This window comes from Stylophora pistillata, chromosome 13, assembly GCF_964205215.1.
Source record: "Stylophora pistillata chromosome 13, jaStyPist1.2, whole genome shotgun sequence".
Classification (NCBI taxonomy): domain Eukaryota; kingdom Metazoa; phylum Cnidaria; class Anthozoa; order Scleractinia; family Pocilloporidae; genus Stylophora; species Stylophora pistillata.
Window position 1 is genome coordinate 22,063,978 of NC_142531.1, and position 11,616 is coordinate 22,075,593.

Consider the following 11,616-nt stretch of genomic DNA (forward strand, 5'->3'; position numbering starts at 1 on the left):
GTTAGTTTTTCGATGTGACTATGCCAATCGAGTTTATCGTCTATTATTACACCAAGCGATTTTGTAGCTGAAACCTGGCTCACTTGAGTATTGTTCATTCTAATTGTTGGAGAAGCTGTGAGAGTATTCAGTCTCTGCCTCGACCCTATTAGCATGAATTCGGTTTTAGTCATGTTCAACGTGAGTTTGTTCGCTTGTAGCCAGTTGAAGACGTTTTCTAGGTCTTCATTTAGACAAAACTGAACGTTCTCAAGATTGCTTCCCGCATATGTGAGGTGCGTGTCATCGGCATACATTCTCGGTTTACAATTTGATAAGCAATTTGGAAGATCGTTGATATATAATAAGAACAATAATGGACCGAGGATGGTCCCTTGTGGGACGCCGCAAGTCAACGAGTAGCTACTGGATAGCGACCCGTTGACAGAGCATTTTTGTGTTCGGTTTTCCAAATATGACTGAAACCATCTGAAAGATTTTCCATGTATACCATAACAGTTTAGTTTCGATAGAAGGATCTGATGATCAACAGTGTCAAAAGCTTTTTTCAAATCTAGAAAAATGACTCCATTGATTTTCTCGTTATCAATATTATATGCCCAAGAATCTGTCGCTTCCAACAAAGCTGTTACAGTTGAATGATTAGCACGAAACCCTGATTGGTTTTGACATAAAATATCGTGCTCTTCCAAATAGGCATATAACTGTTCATAAACTATCCTTTCGGGTTTCGTTTCCTGAAGCACTTGGGTATATTTGCTACTCTTACATATAGGGCGCCACATGAGAAGCATTCTTTAAAAAGAAGATACTGATGGCATTCAAGAAGGCATTATGATTTTTTAACTAAAAAGGAAATAACAACTATTGCGCAACCTTCTTCCCATGACACTGTTTCAAGAAAAAGACCAATTATCGACTCCATAAATGTAAGAATTGTTACAAGAAGCTTAGATCAGGCTAAGAGGACCAACAACAACGTAAAGAATAAACCTAAGCTATCAGAAACTTTACTTTAACTATAAGTATTGATCGATCAAAACCTGAACGGTTGTTATCAAAAGGGAAGCTTGAAAAAACGGCTATTGTCTGAATGTTTTTTTTTTCGCAATGAAAAGTAATTTATTTTTATCAGAGACTAAATGAAACATAAACAATGAAAATAAGAAATGACTGACAAAGGACAAAATTAAAGGTTGCAGACTAAAATTATTGAAGTTTACATGTCTCGTAACACCCTTAAGTGTGTTTGTCAGCTGAACATTAGGGGTGTGCAAACATATGAGCCAACGCCGAATTGCATACCGACTTTAAAAACATTTTTGGCTAACACTTCACTCTTGGTTGCAATTCATTACCGATGGTTCTAAGATTGCCGCTTACATTGCATGTTTAAGGCTCATCTGCGCAATTTTTTGTTTGATTTTGATGAAAATGATTCAGGAATGCCTAGCTTTCTACGACAAAGGAAAGCAGTGAAAAAAGGTGGATTAAAATTTTATAAGGAGGTTACAATAGGTCTAATATGATTCATTAAGTTATGTGTAGCCTGCAAGCTTCCATGCATGCGGTTACATAAACTTCCGATCAATATAATTATTATTAACGCAAGAAGTCCTTAAAAACTTATCGATACCTTCATACCCCACAGAAACGTGCAGCATTCGGCATTTGAAAGCAAATAATCATAAAAATAGACTTTAAATGCCTGACTAATCAGCTAAGCAAACTGGTCAAATGAGTGAAAACAAAGTATTGTGCATTACCTCAAATAGCTGATAGATAAATGCAAATTGATGGTCCTGATAAGAGAACTTGCGACGGAGTGAATGGGAAATGGCCAGGGTGAGGAAAAAACTAATATCAACTATTCATAATAACAAATAACCGATTTCACTATTATCTTAAGATTCTTATCACTTTCGAGTATTGAACTTTTCAGGCAAAAAAACTCAAATGGACTCTGTTTAGCAACAGTATTGTATTTACAGTGTTTATGGGTAAGCTGGCATAGCTGAGTAAATTTTGAGCAGCAATTATTAATAGGTTAATTCAAGTTGACTACGGAAAAAGTATATATTTCCAAATAGTTTTCAATGACTGAATGAAATAATTAAAACGATGTCTCGAGAAGTGAGAGGGGAATTTTGGTTCTAGAAATATTTCTGACGTTTGTTTAACCTTTATGATATGACTATGTATAGTTCTTCTGGATTGGTGCTACAAGCAATTCAATAAAGCAAAAATATTGTCACTCTCTTTCTTTGGCACTTTAATTTCATCGAAACATTAAGGTTTCCATTTAAAAGACAGACTCAGACAAGAGTAGAGTACATATGTCTTTTGCTTGTGAGTTTAGCTTGGAAAGTAAAAATAAACCGTGTTGAAAAATCATTGAAATGTTAAAGTGTTCTTTGCCTTAGGCTAATAGCAGGCAATGAGATTTTCCCTCTGAAAGGAAGAAATTCTTAGCTAATTTAAATAGACAGAATCAAGGATAGAAATTTTTCTAAAAAGGGGATAAAAAGAAAAATCAAAACAACAGAAATATTTCCATTACTTTTGTTTGTCCAGCTCTAAAAAGGCTTGGGAAATATTAAGCTTTTTTTGTCATATGTATTTTCAAAATTATTAGAGGCGAGAAAGAAGTTGACAGGCGCGCATCGCGGGATCCTTAGAACACGAATGGACTTTCGTAAAAAAAAAATTACATCGCTTTATGTCAATAACACTTCTGCCTTTTCGTTAAATGGTTAAATACGTACGTTTAACACGCCGTTCTATTTATCTTTATGGACAGATCACGCATTTCATGTGACATGAAAGGAAGACAGCCATTATTTTCACGTCTTTGCTGTGAACAGTTCCTGAGAAAAGAGGCATTTTAGCAAGAGATAAAACACACACTTTCTTACGATTTAACACTTGCGAAATAAACAGTCTAAAAGCTTTAACTTTCCTGTTTATATCCAAGACCAAATAAAGAATTAATTTGTTTATTTTTGTCTAGAACTAAATATGAAACGTTTCTCCGTCTCTGATGATACCATACACTAGAAGTCACTCTACAACACACAGCGGAGTCTGCTCCAATTCAAGCTATTCTACTAACTCGGCTGTGCTTTAAAACAGTTGAAGATGCGTTCACTGCCTTTTGTTTTAACCCTTTTGTCATTAATACCATGCTCAGCGAGACCTCAGCAATCTGCTCAGCTGCGTTCCAAGCGCTCCCGTAAGTATACTGAGTGTTCTGCGGTAAAATTGCGAAAGTTTTATAGTTAAACAAAACGTTCTCCTTGTGTTAGCGTAGTTATTGTCCAAAGTTTTCGTGACATTTTACTAGTCGTTGTTATCGACAAGTTTAATTCTTAACCAGTGAGTGTCTTTTTCCATTTTCGGAAATGTATCTCTATGTTAATTCTGTATCAGAAGCAATAACAGCAATGGCAGTTGCATTTACAGTATTTGAAGTGGGATAGGCTATAACAAGCAACAAAATGTCTGTAAAGCTCCCAGAGAAACAAGAGTCAGGCGGATAAAGGCTGTTTCCATTTCTACTGATATTTCTATAATAAGCCAGTGTGTTTCGATTTTCTTCAGTTGCGTATCATTCATCACTGAATTTGGTCCATGAGGCATTGCGTAATACCTTCGTTAGATTGCATTGCCAGAGTAGTCTTCATGGGTGCTTAATACTAGCATAACTCGATGGAAATACAGGGAATGCTTAAAAATTAACACTAGACGCACGAGGAGCGTTCACTCGGGTTTCGTATCGAGCGTTTACCTGAGTATTCACAACGTGTAAAATTTAAACACGAGTACAATTATAATGTACAAACTTTGCATGACGAGATCTGAATTGTTGTACTTTTATTGACACTGTAACATCATTATGTTCATGTACATTAGTCATAATGAAAACTTTTTCTAGTTTTTTATGAACTTTTTCTAGATCACAGTCATCAAGAGTATTCATCATATCTTCTACTAAGCACATACAATTCTATGCGAAGAGCAAACCAACATTCACGATCGCTTGTAAAATAATAATAATCATTAATATGTACTAAATACCAAATCGTACTTTACAAGTGTTGAACCCAATAAAAACTAATAACAGAAACAGGATATTTAACGGGTGAGCTAAGCTTATATATTTAACCTTACTATTCAAGTTGCTTCCGCCAGTATCCTTATTCAATTCGCTGCAGTTAGCGCAACCTTCGAAGTTGTGTTCACGAACATTCTTGATTTTTTCAGCGAGTGAGGTGTTCGTCTCAGCATCGTAGTTTGTTGTTAAATCTGCCGTCACAGTTTGGCCAGTATTTTCGTAGTTTGAACTTACATATGGCTCATTTGTTATCTCGTAAGAACTAGTAGGAACTTTGCACATTCGGCTAGCTTTCAAGCTGTAGAGTTCGTGGACTGGCCAATTCCGAAAACGCTCGACATCATTTGGTGTGGGCCTACCTCGAACAGCGTGTGCGTTTGTATGTGAGACGAGCGTATAAGACAGAAATCTTTGCAAAGCGTTCTTCACAAAACACAGCAATCTGCAAACAATGCTGTTTACGAAGAGCGAGCACATGATAACACAAGTTGTCGCCCTCTCATCTCATCCCCAGTTTCCGCGGTTTACGAAAGGAACGCCTGGGACCATGACCCTCCTTTTGCCGACCAAGAACGGCTTGCATTTTAAGACTCGGGCTTCCGTAGAAAGCCCGAGTAATAAGTAGTGAAATCTGCTCGGGCGATCGATTTGCAAAGTTTCGAGAAGGTGGCGTGGCTGAGTGGTTAGGGTGCTGGACTTGTAATCCGGTGGCCCGGGTTCAAGTCCTCCACCCTGCCACTCACTGAATTTGTTCTCGGTTGCCCCTGGTTCAACTCCTCGGCTGTGCTCTGTAAATAGCCCACTGGTCTGCCTCCTGCCAGTGGGGATTTTTAAGCTCTTAATTAGTCTACATTGTCACTGAAAACCCCTAAGGAGGAGCTTCAATTAACGTGTATTACATTATTATTATTATTATTATTATTATTAATAAAAGAGATCGGCATTTTTATTTCAATTTACCGGTAAGGACGCCCGATTTCGACTGCTGTTCGGAGAACTGTTGCATTAATTGTACAACCTTCATTGCAACGGTGTCGACTAGAAAAGATAAAAGTTCAAATTAAATCCAAGGAAAATACGACAGTGCCAACTCAATAGTTCCGAGGTTTTTGAAAATAGGAGGGAGAGTAAACATATATACAAGCATTTCAATATACAATATAAAACTTAAATAGGACAGGAAAAAAGAGAGAATATAATCATTTGAAGACATTATTATATGGTGTCAATAATGCGAAACAAAGAGAATGGCTAGGCCATTAGTATGTGAAAGTGTAGTGCGATCGTCAAGGTGAGTGTAATCCTGAGAATGGCTAAGAGAATGGCTAGGCCATTAGTATGTGAAAGTGTAGTGCGATCGTCAAGGTGAGTGTAATCCTGAGAATGGCTAAGAGAATGGCTAGGCCATTAGTATGTGAAAGTGTAGTGCGATCGTCAAGGTGAGTGTAATCCTGAGAATGGCTAAGAGAATGGCTAGGCCATTAGTATGTGAAAGTGTAGTGCGATCGTCAAGGTGAGTGTAATCCTGAGAATGGCTAAGAGAATGGCTAGGCCATTAGAATGTGAAAGTGTAGTGCGATCGTCAAGGTGAGTGTAATCCTGAGAATGGCTAAGAGAATGGCTAGGCCATTAGTATGTGAAAGTGTAGTGCGATCGTCAAGGTGAGTGTAATCCTGAGAATGGCTAAGAGAATGGCTAGGCCATTAGTATGTGAAAGTGTAGTGCGAGGCGTCAAGGTGAGTGTAATCCTGAGAAGGACTTCTGTCGGTGGCGGTGACTGACATTTAAACAATCTGAGCGGAAGTCATCTCCCAAAAAAACCCGACCTATAGATGTCCAGTGCTTATGCCAAGAGAAGGGGAAAGTCATGATAACAAAATAATTTGGTTTTTCAACCGAGTTGATGATTAAAATTGGCCACCGTAAAGAGATTCAGAGGCTGACGTCTAAAGTGTTGGTCTTTTGTCGGGGAAAAAGACGAAGGGTCAACGATTGGAACTCTTTACGGCAGCGGGAAATTTACTTTATCAACTCAGCTGATCAAACTGAATTATCCTGCAAAACCCCCAACCGGCCTAGCAACACAGCTTCTTTAGAAACTCACTCCATTGTTCAGTTAGAGTAACAATTTTTCCTTATCTTGTAAACAGATTGCGCTGACTGGTATCATTATTGCAGCTATTGGAAAAGATTGGGATACTGTCAACCAGGCAGCTATTACTACAACTCAATGAGAACGTACTGCAAGTTCACATGCGGCCTTTGTGGAGGTTGGTTTAGTAACAGATTTAGGGACGAACCATTGACAGGGCAAGACGAGAATGACAAGAAATAGAACTGCTACGCTATGCAGAGTTTCAATTTTACACTCGCCTTGCGGCAGCCTTTCTTTCTCTTGCCGAAATCACTTGAAGGAATGTCTTCCACTCCATACTCTGGAAGGATCCTGCAGAAATTTTTCAGTAGGGTACCTTTACTGCTCTCTCACAATTTGTTACACTTTTTCTTAGGAAGGGCCATGAAATTCAAGTTTGATAAACAATAATCTTTGCTTGTACTCTAAACAGCTACAGATAGACTTGCCTCAGAATTTGTGAACCTATGTGTTATTTTTTCTTTACAAATGTAAGTAACCTCTCTGGCCTCGTCAAGATTTTTAAAAAATCAGTGAGTAATCTAGTCAAAAATGAGGTTAAAATGGCTTGTACGTGTCTGTATGGTCCTAAACGAATAAAAACCCAGACTATACCCTCCAGAAAAGGAGTCTGGAATAAGAGAGATTGACTCCAGGTTCATTTTTTTTTTACAATCACAAACACTAAGTTTCAAAAAATCTAGCCTCCTTTAAGATATAATTGTGTCTTCTCTCCTTATGCTAGCGTGCAGGGATCTAAATCATTATTGCAGTTACTGGGGCAGTCAAGGATACTGCCAACAAGGAAGCTCTTACTATCAATACATGATCACCAACTGCCCGGCCACATGCAGCGTGTGTAGTGAGTAAAATACAATCCAACTAAGAATATGGAAATGGAATAAATTTCTTTATTATGAAGCTTGGGATAAAAGCTCCAGGTTCCAGGAATTGAGTCAATAGATTAAACTATTTTGCAGAGTTCTTGCAGAAGCGTACGTAAAATGTTCACCTCTATGATTTAAATACTAGTACTCTGGGTATTTGTAATAAGTATATTTAGTTGGCAGCGGTTCTGTTGAGTTATTTTTCCTTTCTTGTCCTTTTTATTTCATCACCTTCTTTCTGTAGACTGTTCGCCTGATGCAGATGCATCCTGCTCGGACTGGAAAAGTTATGGTTATTGTAGCCCCAGCAGCTATTACTACCAATACATGTTGCTTCATTGTCAAACAACATGCGGATTTTGTGTCCGTAAGTTGCAACGTAATATTCTCCTTTCACATACTTTGTGATTGGTCCATACCTATAGTCTTTGAGAGGAAACATATAGATGACGGAATGATTGGTATTTCATTGGTTCCCAATTATGTAGAAAAATAGATTCCAGTACACTATTCGTCCGTTCATTGGTGTATCGCAAAGAAACTTTTCCAAATTGATGTTATCCACTGTTACAGCTTCAAAGGAGAAAATAAATTCTTTAAACAGGAGTATCTTATAGTTATATGACGTAAGCCTTAAATTAACATTTGTCCTGCATAACTACTGAACTGATCCTCTACGCTATTTTCTATTTCATCACTTCTATAATTTACAAAGGAGATTCAACATTGAGAAGAAGATCTAAACTTTTAATGATATCTTGCCAATGGTCCCCTTGCGGCCTTTTTGCTTGGATTGTTTTTTTAAGAGCCAGCTACAACGGAGCCGGTCACTACAAATCTTGTCACCACAGCCAACCCAATAACTACCACTGCACCAGGCACCACCGCTGCACCAGGCACTACTGCTGCACCAGGTACCACTGCTGTACCGGGTACCACCGCTGCACCAGGTACCACTGTTGCACCAGGTACCACTGCTGCACCAGGTACCACTGCTGCACCAGGCACCACGGCTGCACCAGGCACCACCGCTGCACCAGGCACCACTGCTGCACCAGGTACCACCGCCGCACCAGGCACCACCGCTGCACCTGGTACTACCGCTGCACCTGGTACCACTGCTGCACCAGGCACCACCGCTGCACCTGGTACTACCGCTGCACCAGGTACCACTGCTGCACCAGGTACCACCGCTGCACCTGGTACCACCGCTACACCTGGTACCACCGCTGCACCTGGTACCACCGCTGCACCTGGTACCACCGCTACACCTGGTACCACTGCTGCACCTGGGACAACCGCTGCACCAGGTACCACTGCTGCACCAGGCACTACTTCTGCACCAGGTACCACTGCTGCCCCAGGCACAACTCCTGCACCAGGTACTACAGCTAGCCCTGTTACCACGGAGGAACCAAGCACCACGAATAGTCCCTCAACAACTGACTCACCCAGCACTTCTGCAAATCCTTCAACCACGAATGCGCCGGTCACAACGGCTCTTCCGACTCCCCCTGGTATTGCAGATATTTTACTTCTTTGTGATAAAACCAGTTTTCTTCTTCTAGATATAAGAGTTTCAATACTGATTTAAGAAACTGTTTACATGAAAAATTGCAACTCTCCGTAGGTCATTGATATCAAATGTAATTATTTTTTACATGTCTACGAAGATTTTCCAGAGACTTATTCAATTAAAATTGTGCAAGCAAAATAATTTCATTCCTTTGACTTAATGCATCACTGGTAAAATATGGACACATGAACCTTAAAATGTGCTTGAGCAGGGAATGCGCAGTGGTGAAAGCGCACGTCTCCCACCACTCAGGCCTGGGTTCGATTCCCGGACCTAGCGTCACATGTGGGTTGAGTTTGTTATTGTTTCTCGTCCTTGCACCGAGGGCGTTTCTCTGGGTCCTCCGGTTTTCCCCTCTCCACAAAAAGCAACATTCCAGATTCCAATTCCATCCGGAGTCGAGTGTTTTTAATTTGAGCCACCGGCTCGGAAGGTTGAGCAACCACTTTTACATTATCGACTTTAAATAAATTATTTATTTTATTTTTATTTTATGAGTTACACCCTGGGATAAGAACACATTTTTCGTGGAAAGGGTCAAAGAAAACTGCTTCTTTCGAAGCGCGTGACCTTTAAAGACAATAACTCATCGTCCTTTTGCATTTTCTACAGAAAATCCCTGTTTGAAGGGACACAACGACAGGCGTGCTCTGCACGGGACAGATCCGCTTGTCTGGAATAACACTTTGGTGCAACACGCTCAGGTTTGGGCGGATCACTTAGCGGCTAACGCTGTCATTGAACATGATCCAGACCGCAATGGTGAAGGAGAAAACATAGCCTTTTTTCAGGGACATGACTCTGCTGATTGTGCTGATGCCTTGATTGGATGGTAAGGCAGTTCTGATATGAAAATTTATCTTCTATTACATAGAAAGTCTTTTAAAAGAATGCTCCTTATATTACTTTCATTTAAAATCGTTGCTCTACGCGTGCCTCTCAAAAAGAAGGGGATGATGCTCCAGTCAGCCGGAAAAAGGCAGTGAATTCACATCTTTCGCACATACTTTAGTAGGCCGAAAACTCCAGAATTGTCCAAATATTACGAGTAGAGTCTGTCAATAGCTCGAAACTACAAAAGTAGTTGGAACACTTCTCCTTATAAAGTGGCCGACAACCCTCCACTCCGCTTGATAGACAGAAATCTTTCAATTCAGGATGATTTTTTGAAAGTCTCCCCTTTCCCCAAAAACAATGTTTCCTGAGATAAGTGAAATCTATTTTGTTAACGCTAAGCAACAGTGAAATGGGGGAGAGAGAAGAAGAATGAAAATTATAGACAAATTCAAAAAGCTGTAGAACGTGCATACACTTTTGCTACTGATTGTAGTTCTAAAAGTATATGACGTTTTAGGTGTAATTAATTTTGAAATGAGAATTTTAATATTTACTGAACTTCGCTTACCTGCAGAAACATTACAGCTACATCGAAGTTATATAAATTCCTTGCCTGAAACTAAAATAAACCGCATCATCCACCTTTTTAGGTATGACAATGAGGAGCCAAAATACGACTATAACAATCCTGGATTTACATCCCAAACAGGTCACTTTACGCAGGTAAACTCCCAATCTTATTTGTAGATATCATTGTGATCATTTGTAATCCTTCCGTAACGGAACAGAATTATTTTTCTCGTCGAACAATGGGCGAACAGTACTCAATGCTAAAGTTACATATCTCATCGAAAGTCTCTCAACACGACTAAAGCTCCGAAATGAGCTACAGCTGAGAGGTTAGCAGACCTGGACGCTCAGAGACTTGGCTACAAAAATTCCTCACTTCATCAAATACATATCAACGAACCAACCGAGCCCAATCAAAAACAATTCGAAATTCAGAATCCGGAATCTAGGCTAAATAGTTTTTAGCCTAGATTCCGGATTCCTTTTTTTCCCACCAATCGCGTAGCTCCTTTTTCTGCCTTTAAAAGAACACACAACCCACAATTCCTCTATTCGCTCCGACGAAGGGCTAACGCTCGAAACGTCAACTTTTATAATCGTAACGGTAGCCAATTTACCACTTCAACTTTGTTGATATATTCAAATTAAATAGTTTTTAGCCGATTTGTGAATCACAATGTTATTACAACCAGTTAGTCCTTTTAAATATTTCCAGACACACTCCAATTTGCGAGATGTGTCAGCCGAAATCTCATGACTATTCAACCACCTCCTGATAAAATTAAGTCTTTGTTAAAATGAATCGTATCTGCCATCCTCAGGTTGTGTGGAAAGCAACTACATCCGTTGGAGTGGCTCAAACTTCAACCGGATCAGGACAGTCAAAAAAAATCTACATTGTGGCTCGCTACTATCCGACAGGAAACGTCAATGGTTTCTTCCGTCAAAACGTGGGAAATAAGCTATCCCCCTGAAGGTAACCGATTGATTGATCGACCATCCATAATTGAGCGGATGAAGTAGCAGTTAAGTGGGCGGAACATTGATTACGTGATGGATTGAGGGAAGGGTGGGTAGATGGATGGATGGAGGAGGAAAGCCTACAAGAAATTAAAGATCGATGTAATAATGAAGCCGTTGATGTATTGACGATTATTGACTATTTGACTGACTGACTGACTGACTGCCTGCCTGACTGACTGACCGACTGAATGACTAACTGACTTACTCACTCATTCACTGGCTGACTGACTGACTGACGGAATAACAGATTTATTGATTAAATTATTCATAGATAACTGTAAAATTATGTTCCTTTATTTTGCAGGGCCTCAAAAAGGTCGCGAGCTCAGTGCAATCAATGGGGTGCGATTCAGAGGAAGGAAAACAGAGTAGCTTATTGAGGGGAAGAACTTAGAATTTGGACATCAAAATCTCATGGAATTTGAATAATTAAGTAACCAAGGGATATGAAAATAAAGAGAGCATTTAGATCACA

The 11,616-nt window shown here is 39.6% G+C and overlaps 1 protein-coding gene across 1 annotated transcript; it reads left to right on the forward strand.

Moving 5' to 3' along the window:
• The first annotated feature begins 3,032 nt into the window (after window positions 1-3,032).
• Window positions 3,033-11,616, forward strand: LOC111327698 (uncharacterized). Its single transcript, XM_022931932.2, has 9 exons — window positions 3,033-3,232; window positions 6,265-6,384; window positions 6,994-7,110; window positions 7,380-7,502; window positions 7,942-8,652; window positions 9,324-9,543; window positions 10,199-10,271; window positions 10,940-11,094; window positions 11,446-11,616. The coding sequence occupies exons 1-8, from the start codon at window positions 3,139-3,141 to the stop codon at window positions 11,090-11,092; spliced, it is 1,611 nt and encodes a 536-aa protein (XP_022787667.2). The 5' UTR covers window positions 3,033-3,138; the 3' UTR covers window positions 11,093-11,094; window positions 11,446-11,616.

Coding starts and splice junctions, on each gene's coding strand:
- LOC111327698 (XM_022931932.2), top strand. CDS start 3,139: ATGCGTTCACTGCCTTTTGTTTTAACCCTTTTGTCATTAATACCATGC. Junction 3,233..6,264: donor GCTGCGTTCCAAGCGCTCCC/GTAAGTATACTG, acceptor TCTTGTAAACAG/ATTGCGCTGACTGGTATCAT. Junction 6,385..6,993: donor CACATGCGGCCTTTGTGGAG/GTTGGTTTAGTA, acceptor TCCTTATGCTAG/CGTGCAGGGATCTAAATCAT.